The sequence below is a fragment of the Thalassophryne amazonica genome, chromosome 1, assembly GCF_902500255.1.
Source record: "Thalassophryne amazonica chromosome 1, fThaAma1.1, whole genome shotgun sequence".
Classification (NCBI taxonomy): Eukaryota; Metazoa; Chordata; class Actinopteri; order Batrachoidiformes; family Batrachoididae; genus Thalassophryne; species Thalassophryne amazonica.
In genome coordinates, this window is record NC_047103.1 from 92007032 (window position 1) to 92029517 (window position 22486).

The window sequence follows — 22486 nt, forward strand, 5'->3', positions numbered from 1 at the left end:
ATATATATATATATATATATATATATATATATATATATGTGTGTGTGTGTGTGTATATGTGTGTGTATGTGTGTGTGTTTTATTGTTTAATAATTTTTTGAAGCTTTATGTCTCAATCCGCTCAGGGTTCAATGTGATGGCTGGAGTTGACCAGAACACTGGATTTGTCTATGGTGGAAATTGTTTCAACTGCGGAACCTGGATGAACAAAATGGGTGAGAGTGAATTTGCCCACAACAAGGGAATCCCTGCAACACCAAGGTACATTTTCTTCAGCTACATCCATTCATTAGGAGTGTTTACATACACAGCACACTCACAATTACAGGTTCATTTAAAAAACAAAAAATTTGAACATTTTGAAAAAGTTCAATATATTTCAGAACATGAAAATTCTATAAAGAAAGACTTACCTCATATAATTGAAAATTGTTCAAGCATTTTTTAAAAATTTTAACGTCAGTAATTATTTTCAATAGTCCCCCCCCCCCCAAAAAAAAAAAAAAAAAAAAATTAAAATGCGTATCTCAAAATAATAGGATTTATAAAATCAGTCCAAAAAAAGGATTGAGAATACAGAAATGACAAACTTGACAAAATGACAAAGTATTTTAATTTATCCACTCAGTACTTTGTTGGGGCATCAGTGCTGTGTGGTATGAAGGCAATCATCCTGTAGCACCACTGATGTGTTATGGAAGTACAGGTTGCTCTGATAGCAGCCTTCATTTCATTTCTGTTCTTGGGTCTGGTGTCTCTCATTTTTCTGTAGCCAATACTCCAAAGAGAATCTATGGAATATTGTCGATGTGGCCAATCAAGTACAGTAATACCATGGCCAGCAAACCAGTTAGTAGTAGGTTTGCACTGTGGACAGGTGCCAAGTCCTGCTGGATAAAGAAATCAGCATCTCCATAAAGTTTGTCAGCAGATGGAAGCATGAAATGCTCTAAAATCTCTTGGTAGATAGCTGCACTGATATTGGACCTTGATAAAATACAGTGGACTAACACCAGCAGATGATGTGGCACCTCAAAACATCAATGACTGTGGAAATTTCACACTGGACTTCGACCAACTCAAATTCTTGGTGTCTCCCTTTTTCCATCAGACTCTCGGGTCATGATTTCCAATTCAAAATTTACTTTCATCAGAAATTCTTCAGAATGGCCTCAACCACCTGCAGCTTGACATATCTAAGACAAAGGAGCTGGTGGTGGACTTCAGAAGATGAAAGACTCATCTGAACCCAGTTACCATTAATGGAACTGAGGTGGACATTGTGAACTACTACAAGTACCTGGGTGTCCACATAGACGACAAACTGGAGTGAACTATAAATACAGATGCTGTGTACAAAGGTCAGAGTCGACTGTACTTCCTCAGGAGGCTCAGATCTTTCAATGTCTGCAGAAATATGTTGCAGATGTTTTACCCCTCAGTGGTCTCCAGGATCATCTTCTATGCTGCAGTGTGCTGGAACAGCAGGCTGAAGGCAGCTCACATGAACAAACTCAACAAGCTCATCGGGATAGCTGGCTCTGTCCTGGGGGTGGAGCTGGAGTCTGTGGTGGAGGTGTTGGAGAGGAGGACGCTGAGAAAACTGCTCACCATCCGTGACAACACCTTCCACCTCCTACATGCCATACTGATGTCCCGTCAGAGCACCTTCAGCAAAAGACTGAGGCCACAAGATGCTCCACAGAACACCACACGAGGTCCTTCCTACCTGTGGCAATCAGACTGTATAACTCCTCCCACTTCTGCAGAAGGAATGCATAACGATCAGAGTTTTTCAGTTACTCAGAGCTATGTGCAATACTGTCAACATCTTGTGCAAGTGTCTTCAGTCATTTTGCATAAACATGCTGTACTCACTGTTCTCACTGTTTACTGTTTCGGCACTCTGGCAAAACAATTTCTTTCGGGATTAATAAAGTTCTATGTATTATTATTCTAAAAAGAAGACTTTGGAACATTGAGCAACAGTCCAGCTCTTTTTCTCATTAGCCCCAATGCTTCTGACATTGTCTCTTGTTCAGGAGTCTCTTGACACTGGGAATGTGATGCATTTCCTGGATATGTCTGTGCATGGAGGTGCCATGCACTAATTCCAGACTGAGTCCACTACTTGTGAAGTTCCCGCAATTCATTCATCTGCTTTGTTTATCAATAACCTACATCAAAGGCTGCAGTCATCCTTGTTGCTTGCGCATCTTTTCCTAATGCACTTTTCTCTCCAGCCAACTTTCCATGCATTTGCTTTGATGCAGCAATCTGCGAACAGCCAGCCCTTTCAGTAATGACCTTCTGAGGCTTACTCTCCTTGTGGAGGGTGTCGATGAGTGCCTTCTGGACAACTGTCAAATTAACAGTCTTCCCTGTCATTGTGGTTGTGTGTATTGAACCAGACAGAGATTTGGGGTATTTATTCTGCATTTTTAGTTATATTTTTCTAATTTGTAGGCCATATGTATCAAAAAAATGCTTGAAATATTTTTTCAAGCATTTTGAGCTGTGTACCCAGTGCATTCTGAGTGCCAGTCCCAAGCTCAGATACATGAGGAGGGTAGAAGGAGCCAAGGTGTTAATCTTAAAGTTTGTCAAATCTCAGCCACATGGGGTGTGCAGTCAATACACTCTGAGTGCCAGTCCCAAGCCCAGATAAATGAGTGTGGTTGTATCAGGAAGGGCATCTGGTATAAAACAAGCCAAAATAAAGATGCAGAGTACAAATCGAATTTCCATACCAGATCGGTCAAGGCCCAGGTTAACAAAGACCACCACCAGTGCTGTTGCCCAATAGGATGCCGGCCGAAACTGGGCTACTGTTGGGCAAAGAAGAAGGAGAAGAGGAGAACGTGTTGCCAGACAGCAGGAGAAGAGGAAAACTAGAAGTGGGGGGGAGTGAGAGACGGGACTTTGAATGTTGGCAGGATGAATGGTAAAAGGAGTGAACTGGCTGATATGATGGAGAGGAGAAAGGTAGAAATATTGTGTGTGTGTGTGTGTGTGTGTGTGTGTGTGTGTGTGTGTGTGTGTGTGTGTGTGTGTGTGTGTGTGTGTGTGTGTGTGTGTGTGTGAGAGAGAGACCAAGTGGAAGGGAAGTAAGAGCAGGAGCATAGGTTGGGGGGTGCAAGTTGTTGTATCATGGTGAGGATAGGAAGAGAAATGGTGTTGGGGTCATTTTAAAGGAAGAGTATGTTAACAGTGTGTTGGCGGTTAAGCGAGTGTCTGACAGGGTGATGAGTGTGAAGTTGGAGATTGAAGGGGTGATGATGAATATCATCAGTGCATATGCCCCACAGGTAGGTTGCAAGACAAAGGAGAAAGAACATTTCTGGAGTGTGTTCGATGAGGTGGTAACGAGTGTGCCCAAGCGTGAAAGAGTGGTGATAGTTGTGGACTTCAATGGGCATGTTGGTGAAGGGAACAGAGGTGATGAGGATGTAGTGGGCAGACATGGTATCAAAGACAGGAATGTGGAGGGGCAGATGGTAGTTGATTAAAAAAAACAGGATGGAAATGGCTGTGGTGAATACATACTTTAAGAACGGGGGGAGCACAGGGTGAAATGTAAGAGTGGAGTAAGGTGCACACAGGTGGACTACATTCTTTGTAGGAGATGTAAGCTAAAAGAAACTGGCGACTGTAAGGTGATGGCAGGAGAGAGTGCAGCTCGACAGCATAGGATGATGGCTTGTAGGATGACTTTAGATGTAAAGAAGACAGTGAGAATGCAACAAAGCATCAGATGGTGGAAGCTGAAGAAGGAAGACTGTTGTGTGAAATTCAGTGAGAGAAGCACTGGATGGAGGCAAAGCAGTTTTGAGTAACTGGAAAAGTACTGCAGATGTGGTGATGGAGATAGCTAGGAAGGTACTGGTTATGACATCTGGACAGTGGAATGAAGACAAGGAGACTTAGGGGTGGAACAAAGATGTCTAGAAAAGCATAAGTGCTTTCCTAGACATTTGCTGATGACATTACTGTGTTTGGTAGTGGGGATCATTTGGGACAGCCCCTGGACATGATGGAGAGAGAACTACAAAAATTTAAATACTGTTTTGATTCATAACTTCATTTGGGTAAAACAAAATGTATTATAATTGGAAATAAGCCCAAGAACTTAAGTAGAAACTTAATATTGAATGATGCTGAAATTGAAATAGTAAACGAAACAAAGTTCCTTGGAGTTTTTATCTATGATAAATTAAGTTAGAAAACTCATATCAATTATGTTAAATCTAAAATCTCAAAAGTCATCACAATTCTGTATAAAGCACAATACTTCTCCCAGCATTCATTGGTTACGCTGTATCATTCATTGCTTGTCCCATACATGACCTACTGCATTGAGGTTTGGGGAAACAAAAATAAAACAAATACAAACCCAGTATTTCTGTTACAAAAAAGCTATAAGAGTTATAAGTAAAAGACCATATCGTGAGCCAACAAACCCACTGTTTGCTTGTTTACACATTTTGAAATTCTGGGACTTGGTTGATTATATTACGATACAGACCATGTATAAAGTTAACAATAAACTCTTGCCTCAACATGTTCAGGAACTGTTTAAAATGAGGGAGTCCTGTTGTCATCTGAGAGGAACATTAGTATTTGATAGCTTAAAGATTTGAACTACTGTAAAAAGTCACTGCATCTCCGTAAAAGGTGTTAAAATCTGGAATAACTGTTCTGATAGTATTAAATTATCTGGTACTTTCTGGTACTGTTCTTCTGTTTTATCTATGCGTTATATTGCTATTTGTTCTGCTTTTTGTTCTGTTGTGTTCAGATATTTTAGTTTACCGATTAATCTATATTGTCTCTGCTTGTCTTTCTTGTCCTTTTTTTCTTTTTTGGTATTTACTGTTATGAGTGTACATATATATGTATATAGGAACTGGTGAACCCTTTCGGCTGCACAAAACTGGGAAATTGTTTGAGTTTTTGTTTTCTTTTGTTGTATGAGAGATTTTTTGTTAAGTATGTGTGTATGTGCACCGAATAAAAATTAATTCACTAATTCATAAGTAAATTGAGGTTGGGGAAAAAAATTGGGATAGTCAGAGGTGAGAGTGAAGAAAATAGGCAGGAATACAAAGAGATGTGGCATAAAGCGAAACTAGAAGTGGCAAAAGCTAAGGAAAAGGCATATTGTGAGCTGTACAAGACGTCAAACAGTAAGGAAGGAGAAAAGGACTTGTACCGATTGGCCAGACAAAGGGATGGAGCTAGACACCCTGACAGCAGTCGAACCAGTCTGGACATGTCCGGCCGACATACTGCAATGGCTGGCCACCACAGACCGCAGCCGAATGGCCTGGGTGGGCATGGAGGAGGTGGAATGCACCTGCATGACAACCGTCTTTGTCCCAAACGGGGGCTGAGTGCAACATGCATGCCCAACGAGTGTGTCGCATACCCCCCATCCAGAGTAACAGGAATTGCCAGCGAATGTGTCGTGTGGCTCCCCAGAGTAACGTGACTTGGCCAGCAAGTGTGTCATGTGGCTCCTCCAAGTAACACAAATGGCCATCGAGTGTGTCATGTGACCCCTCAAGTAACACAAAGGGCCATCAAGTGTGTCCTGTGCTCCCCCCGAGTAACATGAATGGCCTAGAGTGTGTCATGTGGAGCCCCCCGAGTAACACGAATGGACATTGTGTGTTGCGTGGCCCCCCTGAGTCACACAAATGGCCAGTGAGTGTGTCGTGTGTAACACGTGGCATCCGAATGGCCCCAATGCAACATGGGTGTCGGCGGGACGCAATGACTGCATCACCGAACACTATAAAAGGGCAGGAATTTGGAGTGCAAACCAGTGCCTGCATGATCAGCAGATCAACGCCAGCACAACCCACAAAAGTGACACCGCAAGCCAGAGACAGACAGAGAGACACCCTGAGACAGCCAGAGACGACAGCCAAGCACACAACCACAAACATCACCCTGTGTCTGTGTGGGTTTCCTCCAGACACTCTGCTTCATCCCACAATCAAAAACATATTTATTTAAGGTCTGTTCCTTTCTCTGCCCTTGACCAAGGCAGTGTTTCTACATCTGGAGTTGCTGGACTGTGGCTGACCACTGCTCTTAGTGGTTGGATTGTGTCTAAATGTAATTAGGATGGGTTAAATGCAGAGGGCAAATTTTGTTTTATGTCTTAAAGCACAATGACAATAAAGCCTATATTACTATTACTATTACTGCAACCCCAGTTCCAATGAAGTTGGGATGATATTGAGTGTTGTTAGAAGGAAAGGCGATGTGACACAGCGGTAAACATATCGCTGTCCCAGCTTTTTTGAAACGTGTTGCAGGCATCCATTTCAAAATGAGCAAATATTTGCACAAAAACAAAGTTTATCAGTTTGAACATTAAATATCTTGTCTTTGTGGTGTATTCAATTGACTATAGGTTGAAGAGGATTTGCAAATCATTGTATTCTGTTTTTATTTACATTTTACACAACATCCCAACTTCATTGGAATTGGGGTTGTATGTCAGCATCAAGCATGGAGTTAAAGTAATTATCTGTATTTTAGATCTGCAGATGTGGTGAGGGTGACAGCGAGGAAGGGTGTGACATCTGGACAGTGGATTAAGACCACATTACCACAGAAGGAAGACAAGACTTGGTGGTGGAATAAAGATGTCCAGGAAAGCATAAGAAGAAAGAGATTGGCAAAAAAAAAAAAAATTGGGATAGTTGGAGTGATCAAGAAAGTAGACAGGAGTACAAAGAGATGTGGTGTAAGGCGAAGTAAGAAGTGGCAAAAGCTAAGGAAAAGGCATATATGGCGGTGCGCCTAGGTGGTGCAGCGGCTTTCCAGCTCTCTGTTCAGTGCTCGTTTATTTTTATTTTTCTACAGTTTTATTTATTTTTGGACACTATCTGTGCTGCGAGCTTGCAGTACACCCGCCAGTCGCTGTTGGATATCAGACATTTACATCTGATATCTCTTTCGAGCGACTTTCACCACACACACAACATCCCAGACAACATAACGAGACCGCCGGGCTCTCCGTGGATTGTTATCAGATCTGGGAGGCGACGAAGATGGAGGAGGGAGAAGAAGCAGAAGCGAGGCTGCAGGTCTGGTGTTATGCTAAGGCTACACAAACAACCACACAAGCCACCCCTCCCGAGCCTGTTTCTCTCCAATGCCAGATCCCTGGTGCATAAAACGGACGACCTGGTTTTACAACTCCCTGGAAATCGCTGTGTTCGTGACTGCTGTGTGCTTATTATCACCGAAACCTGGCTGCACCCGGACATACTCGACGCTAGCGTGCAGCTAGCTGGCCGCACGCTGCTACGCGGAGACAGGACACAGGACTCCAGAAAGAGGAGAGGTGGGGGGCTCTGTATTTATGTGTATGATAACTGGTGCAACAACGGGACAATCATAGACAGTCACTGCTCCCCAGATGTAGAGTACATGTCTGTAAAGTGCCGGCCTTTTTTCCTCCCGAGAGAGCTAACTGTTGTTATCATCACTGCTGTGTATATTCCACCCGACGCCAGTGTAAACACAGTGCTCTCTCTCCTGTTGAGCACCGTGAACGAACAGCAGCAGGCTCACCCAGATGGAGTACACATCTTAGCAGGGGATTTTAACAAGGCCAACTTAAAGACTGTACTGCCTCACTTCTACCAGCACATGAAATGTGCTACAAGAGGGGAGAACACACTGGATCATGTTTACTCCAACATCAAACTTGCATACAGAGCCATACCCCTCCCCCACCTCGGACAGTCAGACCATCTTTCCCTCCTGCTCATGCCAGCCTACACCCCCGTCATACGCAGCCTTGAGCCCACAACAAAGTCTGTTACAATGTGGACTGACAACGCACTCCCCATACTCCAAGACTGCTTCCAACAGACAGACTGGCCCTATTTGAACATCATGAGCTGGAGACACACACGGGAACGGTTCTGGACTACATTCAGTTCTGCATCGGGAATGTGACTGTGACAAAAACCATCTGGGCTTTCCCAAATAAGAAACCCTGGATGACCAACCAGGTCCGCTCACTCCTCAGGGCCTGCGACACTGCCTTCAGGTCAGGTGACAGAGCTCTGTATAGTGCTGCCAGAGCTGACCTGAAGAGAGGAGTAAAAAGAGCAAAGGCAGACCACAGGATACAGATAGAGTCCCATCTGTCTAGCAACAATGCACGGAGGATGTGGCAGGGAATACATGACATCACAAACTTCCGGGGTTGTGATGCTCCATCAGCGGACCTGAGTGCACCACTGGCAGAGGAGCTAAACGGCTTCTTTGCTCGGTTCGGATCTTCCCAGCTGCACTCATCTGCTCCTGCCCTCCCCCCACCCCCACCTGTTCCCCCGCACCACTCCACTCACTGTAAAAGAGCATGATGTCAGGCGAGTGCTCCTCACAGTGAACCCCAGGAAAGCTGCTGGCCCAGACGGAGTACCTGGCAAGGTGCTCAGAGCGTGTGCCAACCAGCTTGCCCCCACCTTCACCAGGATCTTCAACCTCTCCCTGGACCAAGCAGTCATCCCGTCCTGCCTGAAAACCTCCACCATAATCCCGGTGCCGAAGAAGTCTCCCATCACCAGCCTGAATGATTACCGCCCGGTGGCCCTCACTCCAGTAATCATGAAGTGCTTGGAGAGACTGGTTCTTCAGCACATCAAGGACCACCTCCCCCCAGACCTCGACCCTCACCAGTTTGCATACAGGGCAAACAGATCCACAGAGGACACCATCGCCGTAGCTCTCCACTCTGCTCTAAACCACCTGGAGCAGCCACAGAGCTACGTCTGAATGCTCTTTGTGGATTATAGTTCTGCCTTCAACACAATAATCCCGGATAGATTTACCACAAAACTGGTCACTCTTAGCTTCCACCCTCTCACATGCGCCTGGATTAAAGACTTTCTTTCCAATGGTCCTCAGACTGTGAGACTCGGCCCTCACCTCTCCTCCACCCACACGATGAGCATCGGCTCTCCACAGGGCTGCATGCTGAGCCCTCTCCTCTACTGCCTCTACACCTACGACTGCAGACCGGCCCACAAGAACAACCTTATCGTCAAGTTTGCAGACGATACCACAGTGGTCGGTCTCATCTCCGGAGGTGATGAGGCTGCCTACAGAGAGGAGATCTGGCAGCTGGCAGCCTGGTCCTCAGAGAACAACCTCACTCTGAACACTAGGAAGACCAGAGAAATCATCATTGACTTCAGGAAACACCACACCGACCCTACCCCCCTTCTCATCAACGGCGACCATGTGGAAAGGGTCCACACCTTCAGGTATCTCGGCGTTCTCATCTCAGACTGCATCTCCTGGTCCAACATCTCCTCTATCCTCAAGAAGGCTCAGCAGTGGCTACACTTCCTGAGAGTCCTCAGGAAGTACAACCTCAACACCGACCTGCTGCTGGCCTTCTACCGCTCATCCATTGGGAGCCTGCTGACATACTGCATCACAGTATGGTTTGGCAGCTCCACAGCTGCTGACAGGGAGAGAATGCAGAGGGTTGTTAAAGTAGACCTGCATTGAAATAAAAGTGGTCAGATTTCAGAAAGAAATAGCTGATATGTATTTATAAGACCCTTGTGAATGCAGTAAAGTAAATCTGTAAGCCCAGATTTGTAATTCAACGGAGAAATCTCTGTTTAAAAATGACAAATTTGCAGCTAAAATTTAGCCCTCTGTGAAAACAGTTTGTACAGCCGTATCATTTCCATGACGTCAGGGACAAGACGACGCACTCCCGCCTTCAGTCCGATCCTGCATTGAAATTGATTTTATCTGTTAGTAATGTTACTTATACACGTCCAAAAGTAAGCTGCAATGAATGTGAGATACAGATCTGTGTGCTCAGATCAGCAACGACATCGACAGCGGGCGCCGTTCTTCCTCTCCCGCTCTCTGCCTCCGCTGCGCTTATTAAGTCTGCGGGCTCGTTAACGAGCTTGTTAACTGCCGACGCGGGCCACTCACACCGCCCATGTCTGCTTTGCAGCCGGTGTGCCAGTTTCAGTGCACAACACCGGCATCACCTCTCTGTCTACTGAATGGAGCTGCAGCACACTTGGCACAAGTCCTGAGATTACGCTCGCTGTTTTAATGCGAAGCGGCCGGTACACCTGTTGCTGCAAGGACAGACTTCTTGCGGCAAAATCCACAGCACCGCACGTCTCGGCAATCGCAGCCCCCAGAGCTCCATGGCAGCGTCCATAATGAGAGGGACAGTTTTGCGGAGGGCTAAATGTTAGCTGTAAATTTGTCATTTTTAAATGAAGATTTCTCCGTTGAATGACCGATCTGGGCTTCCAGATTTACTTTACTACATTCAGAAGGATCTTATGTGTAAATGTAAGTCATTTTTTGGTCCAAAGATCTGACTGCATTTATTTCAATGCAGGTCTACTTTAAGGCAGCACAGAAGATCATCGGCCGGCCTCTCCCCTCCTTGTTGGTCATTTACACCTCCCGCTGCCTCAGCAGAGCCAAAGCGATCTCCAAAAACTGCTTTCACCCTGGCTCTGCCCTGTTTGACCTGATGCCCTCAGGGAGGCGCTACAGGCTCACAAGGACAAAAACAAACAAACTGAAAAACAGTTTCTTCCCCAAAGCCATAACCACATTGAACTCTATCATGCACTGATCTTCCTCGTGGAATCTTAACCATGTGCAATAACCCAATCACCCATGGACAATATACATTTCTGTGCAATATATTTATATCTTAGCTGCACCTTGCACTAGTGTCAATTGTATATATTTTTTTTCCTACATTGTTGAATTTTTTTTTATATCTTGTTTTTGATACATACTCTTGCACTATTTTTATCTCTTTTTTTTTTTTGCACTATTTTTATTCTATTTTATTGCACTGCAACTGGATGGCCCTAATCTCGTTGTACCAATGTATAATGACAATAAAAGGCATTCTGATTCCAATTCTGATTCTGATATAGCGAGCTGTACAAGAAGTTGATCTATATGGAAGGAGAATAGGACTTCTACTAGGACTTGTAATAGGACTTGTAGATAACTTTAATACTTGGGGTCATATGTTCAAAGTAATGGTGAGTGTGGTTGAGAAGTGAAGAAGAGTGCAGGCAGGGTAAAGCAGCTGGAGAAGAGTGGTAGTAGTGGGTCTTGCTTGAAGGGTAACTGTGTGAAAGAGTGACTGTGATAGAAGGGTATCTCCATGAAAGAGTGAAAGGGAACATTTACCAGATCAATAGTGAGACTTTGTATGTTGTATGGCTTAGAGTCGATGGCCTAAGGAAAAAGGTAGGCAGCATAGCTGGAGGTGGTGCTGAACATCTACAGCTTTCTTAGGAAGTGAAGTGGATGGAAAGGATTAGGAATAAGCATATCAGGGAGATAGTAAATGGAGGACATTTTGGAGACAAAGTCAGACAGGCCAGATTGAGATGGCCTTGTGAAACAGTTGGCATTTTTCTAAGCCCACTAGATGGCAGTGTCTCTTTAAAAAAACAAAAAAACAGGAAAAGGGCAATGTGTTAAAACCTTTGTTTTTTTGGATAAACACTGCCATATAGTGGGCTGAGATGAAAATATCCAATGCTTCATGCCTCCTCTCATGGCCATCACGAGGTTTGACATGTACAATGGAACCAGATTATATAGGGAGAAGGATGTTGAGGATGGAGCCAGCAGAAAGAGAAAAGTTATGTCAAAGAGGAGGTTCATGGATATGTTGAGGGATGTGGTTGGTGTGACTGAAGAAGATGCAAAGGACAGGGTGAGATAGAGATGGACGAGCTGCCGTGGTGAACTCCAATGAGAGCAGCCAAAAGCAAGTGATATACCGTTGTGCAGACACCTAGTAAAATCTTGCATGTCATTATAGAAAGAAATTAAGCTGCAATGTCCCAAAAAAGTTGGAGGATGAATCAACAAGAACTAAAGCTGGTGTTCATTATGCCAAACACCATTGCACTTTTCAACTGAGTAAATTTTCTGGCTTGCTGACTTTGCTAAATTGCAGTGTCCTACATCATTATCAACCATCTGCTACTGCAGATCACAATAATTCTGCTATAATGCCAACATGTGAATACCAGGTTATAGTATACAAATACTGGGTGTTTATGAGCTCAATGGTATGAATATTTCATGAAGTGAAAGCTGGAACATACCATTCAATGAGCTCATTGAATGGTTTGTTCCAGCTTTCACCTCGTGAAATATTCGTTCCATTGAAAGAATGGAAAAACATTCATTATTTGGTGTTTATATATATATATATATATATATATATATATATATATATATATATATATATATATATATATATATATATATAATATATATATATATATATATACTCAACAAAAATATAAACGCAACACTTTTGGTTTTGCTCCCATTTTGTATGAGATGAACTCAAAGATCTAAAACTTTTTCCACATACACAATATCACTATTTCCCTCAAATATTGTTCACAAACCAGTCAAAATCTGTGATAGTGAGCACTTCTCCTTTGCTGAGATAATCCATCCCACCTCACAGGTGTGCCATACCAAGATGCTGATTAGACACCATGATTAGTGCACAGGTGTGCCTTAGACTGCCCACAATAAAAGGCCACTCTGAAAGGTGCAGTTTTGTTTTATTGGGGGGGGGGGATACCAGTCAGTATCTGGTGTGACCACCATTTGCCTCATGCAGTGCAACACATCTCCTTTGCATCATCCGTGAAGAGAACACCTCTCCAACATGCCAAACACCAGTGAATGTGAGCATTTGCCCACTCAAGTCGGTTATGACGATGAACTGGAGTCAGGTCAAGACCCCGATGAGGATGACGAGCATGCAGATGAGCTTCCCTGAGACGGTTTCTGACAGTTTGTGCAGAAATTCTTTGGTTATGCAAACCAATTGTTTCAGCAGCTGTCCGAGTGGCTGGTCTCAGACGATCTTGGAGGTGAACATGCTGGATGTGGAGGTCCTGGGCTGGTGTGGTTCACACTGAAACAGGAACTGCCAAATTTTGAGTCAACAGTGAAACAGGAAATGTCAAATGTTGAACACTTCCTGGCATGGGTGGAGGTAAGGGTTGCACTGGACTCCCCTGAAATCTGATTGGACACAGATGATTGACATGGTACGGCACCGTACCTCTGGTTTAAAAGAGCCGCATTTTGAAATTAGCGAGTCATTTTGACTGCTGGTTGCTCCTGTCCAGTAGTTGGTGCTGTGTGCCACAAAAAGTTCTAATCCACCTTAGTAGAAGAAGAAAAATGTTTGCCTCATATTTGTACTGAACACGTCATTTGAACCATGGACTAATCAATCAATCAATCAATTTTTTTTTATATAGCGCCAAATCACAACAAACAGTTGCCCCAAGGCGCTTTATATTGTAAGGCAAGGCCATACAATAATTATGTAAAACCCCAACGGTCAAAACGACCCCCTGTGAGCAAGCACTTGGCTACAGTGGGAAGGAAAAACTCCCTTTTAACAGGAAGAAACCTCCAGCAGAACCAGGCTCAGGGAGGGGCAGTCTTCTGCTGGGATTGGTTGGGGCTGAGGGAGAGAACCAGGAAAAAGACATGCTGTGGAGGGGAGCAGAGATCGATCACTAATGATTAAATGCAGAGTGGTGCATACAGAGCAAAACAGAAAGAAACAGTGCATCATGGGAACCCCCCAGCAGTCTACGTCTATAGCAGCATAACTAAGGGATGGTTCAGGGTCACCTGATCCAGCCCTAACTATAAGCTTTAGCAAAAAGGAAAGTTTTAAGCCTAATCTTAAAAGTAGAGAGGGTGTCTGTCTCCCTGATCTGAATTGGGAGCTGGTTCCACAGGAGAGGAGCCTGAAAGCTGAAGGCTCTGCCTCCCATTCTACTCTTACAAACCCTAGGAACTACAAGTAAGCCTGCAGTCTGAGAGCGAAGTGCTCTATTGGGGTGATATGGTACTACGAGGTCCCTAAGATAAGATGGGACCTGATTATTCAAAACCTTATAAGTAAGAAGAAGAATTTTAAATTCTATTCTAGAATTAACAGGAAGCCAATGAAGAGAGGCCAATATGGGTGAGATATGCTCTCTCCTTCTAGTCCCCGTCAGTACTCTAGCTGCAGCATTTTGAATTAACTGAAGGCTTTTTAGGGAACTTTTAGGACAACCTGATAATAATGAATTACAATAGTCCAGCCTAGAGGAAATAAATGCATGAATTAGTTTTTCAGCATCACTCTGAGACAAGACCTTTCTGATTTTAGAGATATTGCGTAAATGCAAAAAAGCAGTCCTACATATTTCTTTAATATGCGCTTTGAATGACATATCCTGATCAAAAATGACTCCAAGATTTCTCACAGTATTACTAGAGGTCAGGGTAATGCCATCCAGAGTAAGGATCTGGTTAGACACCATGTTTCTAAGATTTGTGGGGCCAAGTACAATAACTTCAGTTTTATCTGAGTTTAAAAGCAGGAAATTAGAGGTCATCCATGTCTTTATGTCTGTAAGACAATCCTGCAGTTTAGCTAATTGGTGTGTGTCCTCTGGCTTCATGGATAGATAAAGCTGGGTATCATCTGCGTAACAATGAAAATTTAAGCAATACCGTCTAATAATACTGCCTAAGGGAAGCATGTATAAAGTGAATAAAATTGGTCCTAGCACAGAACCTTGTGGAACTCCATAATTAACTTTAGTCTGTGAAGAAGATTCCCCATTTACATGAACAAATTGTAATCTATTAGACAAATATGATTCAAACCACCGCAGCGCAGTGCCTTTAATACCTATGGCATGCTCTAATCTCTGTAATAAAATTTTATGGTCAACAGTATCAAAAGCAGCACTGAGGTCTAACAGAACAAGCACAGAGATGAGTCCACTGTCCGAGGCCATAAGAACATCATTTGTAACCTTCACTAATGCTGTTTCTGTACTATGATGAATTCTAAAACCTGACTGAAACTCTTCAAATAGACCATTCCTCTGCAGATGATCAGTTAGCTGTTTTACAACTACCCTTTCAAGAATTTTTGAGAGAAAAGGAAGGTTGGAGATTGGCCTATAATTAGCTAAGATAGCTGGGTCAAGTGATGGCTTTTTAAGTAATGGTTTAATTACTGCCACCTTAAAAGCCTGTGGTACATAGCCAACTAACAAAGATAGATTGATCATATTTAAGATCAAAGCATTAAATAATGGTAGGGCTTCCTTGAGCAGCCTGGTAGGAATGGGGTCTAATAAACATGTTGATGGTTTGGATGAAGTAACTAATGAAAATAACTCAGACAAAACAATCGGAGAGAAAGAGTCTAACCAAATACCGGCATCACTGAAAGCAGCCAAAGATAACGATACGTCTTTGGGATGGTTATGAGTAATTTTTTCTCTAATAGTTAAAATTTTGTTAGCAAAGAAAGTCATGAAGTCATTACTAGTTAAAGTTAATGGAATACTCAGCTCAATAGAGCTTTGACTCTTTGTCAGCCTGGCTACAGTGCTGAAAAGAAACCTGGGGTTGTTCTTATTTTCTTCAATTAGTGATGAGTAGAAAGATGTCCTAGCTTTACGGAGGGCTTTTTTATAGAGCAACAGACTCTTTTTCCAGGCTAAGTGAAGATCTTCTAAATTAGTGAGACGCCATAATCCTCTCCAACTTACGGGTTATCTGCTTTAAGCTACGAGTTTGTGAGTTATACCACGGAGTCAGGCACTTCTGATTTAAAGCTCTCTTTTTTAGAGGAGCTACAGCATCCAAAGTTGTCTTCAATGAGGATGTAAAACTATTGACGAGATACTCTATCTCACTTACAGAGTTTAGGTAGCTACTCTGCACTGTGTTGGTATATGGCATTAGAGAACATAAAGAAGGAATCATATCCTTAAACCTAGTTACAGTGCTTTCTGAAAGACTTCTAGTGTAATGAAACTTATTCCCCACTGCTGGGTAGTCCATCAGAGTAAATGTAAATGTTATTAAGAAATGATCAGACAGAAGGGAGTTTTCAGGGAATACTGTTAAGTCTTCTATTTCCATACCATAAGTCAGAACAAGATCTAAGATATGATTAAAGTGGTGGGTGGACTCATTTACTTTTTGAGCAAAGCCAATAGAGTCTAATAATAGATTAAATGCAGTGTTAAGGCTGTCATTCTCAGCATCTGTGTGGATGTTAAAATCGCCCACTATAATTATCTTATCTGAGCTAAGCACTAAGTCAGACAAAAGGTCTGAAAATTCACAGAGAAACTCACAGTAACGACCAGGTGGACGATAGATAATAACAAATAAAACTGGTTTTTGGGACTTCCAATTTGGATGGACAAGACTAAGAGTCAAGCTTTCAAATGAATTAAAGCTCTGTCTGGGTTTTTGATTAATTAATAAGCTGGAATGGAAGATTGCTGCTAATCCTCCGCCCCGGCCCGTGCTACGAGCATTCTGACAGTTAGTGTGACTCAGGGGTGTTGACTCATTTAAACTAACATATTCATCCTGCTGTAACCAGGTTTCTGTAAGGCAGAATAAATCAATATGTTGATCAATTATTATATCATTTACCAACAGGGACTTAGAAGAGAGAGACCTAATGTTTAATAGACCACATTTAACTGTTTTAGTCTGTGGTGCAGTTGAAGGTGCTATATTATTTTTTCTTTTTTAATTTTTATGCTTAAATAGATTTTTGCTGGTTATTGGTAGTCTGGGAGCAGGCACCGTCTCTATGGGGATGGGGTAATGAGGGGATGGCAGGGGGAGAGAAGCTGCAGAGAGGTGTGTAAGACTACAACTCTGCTTCCTGGTCCCAACCCTGGATAGTCACGGTTTGGAGGATTTAAGAAAATTGGCCAGATTTCTAGAAATGAGAGCTGCTCCATCCAAAGTGGGATGGATGCCGTCTCTCCTAACAAGACCAGGTTTTCCCCAGAAGCTTTGCCAATTATCTATGACGCCCACCTCATTTTTTGGACACCACTCAGACAGCCAGCAATTCAAGGAGAACATGCGGCTAAACATGTCACTCCCGGTCTGATTGGGGAGGGGCCCAGAGAAAACTACAGAGTCCGACATTGTTTTTGCAAAGTTACACACCGATTTAATGTTAATTTTAGTGACCTCCGATTGGCGTAACCGGGTGTCATTACTGCCGACGTGAATTACAGTCTTACCAAATTTACGCTTAGCCTTAGCCAGCAGTTTCAAATTTCCTTCAATGTCGCCTGCTCTGGCCCCCTGAAGACAATTGACTATGGTTGCTGGTGTCGCTAACTTCACATTTCGCAAAACAGAGTCGCCAATAACCAGAGTTTGATCCTCGGCGGGTGTGTCGTCGAGTGGGGAAAAACGGTTAGAGATGTGAACGGGTTGGCGGTGTACACGGGGCTTCTGTTTAGGGCTACGCTTCCTCCTCACAGTCACCCAATCAGCCTGCTTTCCCGGCTGCTCGGGATCTGCCAGGGGGTAACTAACGGCGGCTAAGTTACCTTGGTCCGCACCGACTACAGGGGCCTGGCTAGCTGTAGAATTTTCCACGGTGTAGAGCCGAGTCTCCAATTTGCCCAGCCTGGCCTCCAAAGCTACGAATAAGCTACACTTATTACAAGTACCGTTACTGCTAAAGGAGGCCGAGGAATAACTAAACATTTCACACCCAGAGCAGAAAAGTGCGGGAGAGACAGGAGAAGCCGCCATGCTAAATCGGCTAAGAGCTAGTAGCTACGCTAAGCTAGCGGATTCCTAAAAACACGCAAAGTGAATAATGTGTAAATAATTTAGAGGTGATTCGGCAGAGGGAGTGCTTTAGTTAAGGCACGTAAAGATTACACTGTGAAACAAATCGTAATCTAGATAACTAGATCAATCTAACTGCGCAGATTAAACAGCTAACAGATACAGAAAAACACCGCTGTGCTCCGGAACAGGAAGTGATACAATACCACAGTGAGAGCCAACCACCAGTAGAGGCAAGCAAGCATCATTTGTGCAGAACCACTAATGATGACACCAAAGTTATATTGTTGAGTACATGGTCATATTTTATGCCAGAAATGAGGTCCATGTTGTTAAAAGTGGCATTTCTCCTTTAATTCGGGTTGTCTTATATATTTGTGTGTCTCCAGTGATTTTTAAATGAGCAGGCAGCTGTTGATTAAATAACCTCTTAGTTTTGCTGTCTGGAGGACTTAAATAACCTCTTAATTTTCCTCTCTGAGTGACAAATAGTGAAAAATACACATGCCACATAGTGTTTCTCAACTGTACTCAAAAGTATTGGAACACTTGGCATTTCACACATTTTAATTTGTTTATGCAGTTTCAAATACAATTAAATAAATAAATCTAAAGTTATCTTCCTTAAACAAACTGAAAGTAAATGCCTACAACTTGATATACATGAATTAAAAATATAAAATCCAGCTTCCTGATGAAGTGGTGTAGAGGAGGATGTTCTTAAAAAGAAGACCTGAACATTCAGGTACAATTTGCCAGAAAGTACATCTGAGATGCAATCCAGATTTGATGTTTTGGTGAAAGAAACTTCAAATCAAGTCCAAGACATATTCAGTGACTTGGAAATGTTCATGCTTCCATCCCCTGAGTTGTCTAAAAAAAGTGGCAATAAAAATGATGACAGTACTCCCAATAGTGGTTCCAATACTTCTGGAGGGCACTGGATCCTAACCTTGTGATGCGTGCAGAATGAGTGTGGTATTATTATTACTGTTTTGTTTAAGAATGTTTAATTTTCAGTGTTGTTGCACATTGTGTGAAATCATAGGCATATCGTATATCATATTGATATGACAATATTGAGATACGATAATTTGGCCATATTGTACAGCCCTACTGTCAAATAGCTGAAAACTTTGAATATTAATTTACATCTACATTAAAACAATGCTTAAAGTGGCAAGGGGGTAAGAGGGCTGTAATTAGGGGTGTCTGTGGGGTGGAGCTCCCCCAGAAGCTGAAGGCAAAAAAAGAAAAATGTTTAAAAAGGCGGAGGGTCCCAGAAGCTGAAAGGTTTTAGTCATGCTCATGCTCCCAAGAACTATTTTACTGAAAAAAGTCTGAAGGACCTAAATGACATGGTAAGATGGTGAGGAGCTTCCAGGCATGTGAGGCAAATAAAGAAAAATGTTTAAAAAGGCAGGGGTCTGAAATGTTTTAGCCATGCTAATGCTCCCCTGAAGCATTTACTCAAAAAAAAAAGTCTGAAGGACCTAAATGACATGGTGAGATGCTGAAGAGCTTCCGCGACATATACATATTAATAATATGTACATTGTCATACATGAGCAATCATTTCTACATGACCTGTCTAATTTAGTCTAATTTTGTGGTTGTGATCCAGGGATGGCTCTGCTGTGGAGATAGTGGGCCTCTGTAAGTCAACTCTGCGTTGGTTAGTCAACCTCCATAAGGATGGTCACTTTCCCTATGCAGAAGTCACCATATGCCACAAAGGTACAGTCAGTAGTTTGTCTCAAAAACAAACATTCATGCCAGAAGTGGAAAACCCTAGCCTCAGTGATTAAAAGGCCAACCACATATTTGTTCCATCCACCCATTAAACCAGCTGAGCCTAATTAGTTCAACTCTTCAGGCAGGTAGATAAGCTAATTAGTGAAATCACCTGTTTAAGGTGCACAGGTAGAGACAATACACGGCCAGACTTTTACTCACTAAAGCTGGGATTACCCACCTCTGATTATAGCCTGCCAAATATTATTTTTGGAGCTTATGCAATGGTACAATAAAATGGTGAACTACAGAGATCTTTGTTGGCTGATCTCCTTTGGCTGTCACTTGCATTATCTTCTCCTTCCACAGTTATCAAACAATCGCTTTTGCACAACATGAACAAGGACAGCTGACTCACAAAGTCCCATTAAATTGATCCACACGGGCCAGGCAGTTGCTTTACCATGGACAGTTCCTCTCATATCAAATGCACATGAAGAAGGATTTTCATATAAAAAGATGTCTTCTGTTTAAGAAAAACCTTCTCTGTGCCACACCACCATGAAGCTGTATAACTGGTCAAAGGTTCTACTAACCAAACTCTGAGGGGTGTTTGTCTTAACTGCTGTGACGTATGAGCTTCATCTTAGGGTTTGTGAGGTGTGAAGAGGCCATACTTTTATTTTTATCTCTGTTGTGGTGGTGTGAGATTGCTGCTGGCTGGTGAATCCACCTCCAGCGGGACATGCTGGATATGACATGGTGTTCCATAGCTGACAGTTGTTCCATCATGGACATAAGATCCATCAAGCTGTGCGTGTTGCGCTGACAGTGATCTCACTGCACTGCAGCCACCGTTCGAGCCTTCATTATCTCAGCTGCTCCTCGACTATAGGCTTGTGGTGTGGGGTAGTGACGGGGGAACAACACACTCACATGCCATCTGTGTTGCTGGGGGGAGCACACCGCACACTCACACGTAATTTATGTTGGGGGGGCACACAGCACACACTCGCAAGTAATTTGTTCTGGGGGAGCACACACAGACTTGCACACCATTTGTGTTGCTCGGATGGGGGGCAATGGCACACTCACATGCCATTTGTGTTGCTCAGTAATGGCACACTCACAGAGTGCTTAGGAAATGTGGGGCCATTCGCACAGCCAGCTCAAAAGTGGTCGCCTGCAGTCTACTTTTGTGCTGGCTGCGTGAATGGCCCCACATTTTCTAACTGCCCGCGAGTGGTGTTGGGTGTTCGTGGGTGGCACCTGGACTCTGGCCGACTCTGGCCAAGAGTGGTCAAATGGGCACTCACAAACCAATTGGCGTCATCTGGCCAGTTGTGCGAAGGCTGCTTCGATTGCGCCATTCAGCCAGGGTTCAACGTGGCCAATGATTCTGTGCCTCGACTGCGTCGCGATATGCCCGACCTGCATTTGACATGCCCTGCAAATTAATTTTGGAGGTGATCAGGATCTGGATTCTGGATCAAGTTGCACTTTATATAGGCTTTGAAGGGTTACATCCAAACTACTTCACGGATCCTCACCTAATTTGCAGCACAGATACATAGTGGGCCATGGAAGACTACACTGAATTTGGGAGGGGATCTGGATTATGGATTCTGGATCAAGATTTCACTTTTTATGGTCTTTGAAAGATGACGTCAAAACTACTTCAGAGATTCTCTGCAAATTTCCACCACAAATAGATATTAGGGAATGGAGGACTCCAGTGAATTTTGGAGATGATCCACATCTGGATTGGTAGATGTCAGAAATCTGTGTTTGCGCTTGTTATTATTTTTATCAATATTATTTTTATTTGATTATTACTTATATTTTGTCATATGATTTTTAAATGGACCACAATGGAAATAAGTGTTTTCACATTCTTGTGTCATCCATGTATTTTTAAAGTATTTACAATTATATGCACTTACACTCATGCTTTTAGTATAAAGATGATTTACTGCCCCCTGCTGGAAAGGCGTGAGTCCAAAATGTAATTATCAATGTTAGTTTATATTTATAGCTTCTTCAAAACTATTAGTCCTATCAGTGTTCCTTTTGTCCCTGATCGAAGTTGCACACATGCACGCACTGAACATTTCACTCATGGTACACAGTAAAATCACCAGTGTTAAATGGACACTGACAGTGAACATATGGTCCCACTCTGGCCAGAGTGGGACCATATGTACACTGACAGTGTTAATTTAGCACTGTCAGTGTTAGTTTTACACTGATGATTTCACTGTGTACCAACACGAAACTTAAGTAAAACATGGTAATAACAAAATGAGACTTATCTAAACTGAGAAAACCAATTGACCTACAAAAACACTATCAACACTGTTAAACTAACATAAACCACAATAACAACATTTAAAACCTCAAAACCCTGAACTCCCATGATGCATTGCAGCAAAGCATCCATTGTTTATTGGTTTTGGGCTAATTTCCCCAAAAATATTTGTCCTATCAACTTTTAATTTTTGCAACGTTCATCCTTGACCCAAAATACATAAGCATACCAAACGGAAAATGTCATCTCTTTCCGGGTTTTGCATGATTGAAGCCATACACATGCACATACACAGGCCACTTGGCTATTGTAATATAGATTTCAGCAGCCGTGGTATGCTGATATCATATGAAACATGTGGATTCACATATGATCTGGGTCAGCTTATATATTTAACAACTGAACACTCAGTCTGGAATACTTGTGGCTTAGTATCACAATTTACAATGCCAGTTTTTTTTTTTTTGTTAAAATGCTACAGTATATGAATGTATACATGACCTGTGCTATTAAGCGGAATTGAATTTCTGAGTTACGACACACTAGCATATGGCATCATTATATGCGGAATGCTGCCACTCACATTTAAACCCTCATCTTCTTCTACACATGGGTCAGAGTTTGCGTACATATGTGAATAATTTACTGTATATATATATATATATATATATATATATATATATATATATATATATATATATATATATA

At 42.6% G+C, this 22486-nt stretch overlaps 1 protein-coding gene across 2 annotated transcripts in view; it reads left to right on the forward strand.

Annotated features, from left to right (window-relative positions):
* The window catches only part of LOC117512550 (glycogen debranching enzyme-like), a 279336-nt gene that overhangs the window by 242587 nt on the left and 14263 nt on the right, over positions 1 to 22486 (forward strand). Inside the window, exons 27-28 of one of the 2 annotated variants that reach the window (XR_004561327.1) lie at positions 126 to 215; positions 19361 to 19473. Coding sequence is in view for 1 of the 2 variants with exons in the window: in XM_034172666.1 (XP_034028557.1) it covers positions 126 to 261; positions 19361 to 19473 (249 nt within the window). In the remaining variant the exon portion in view is untranslated. Of the gene's footprint in view, positions 1 to 125; positions 262 to 19360; positions 19474 to 22486 lie in introns of both variants that reach the window. The other variant, XM_034172666.1, reaches the window with a different exon arrangement.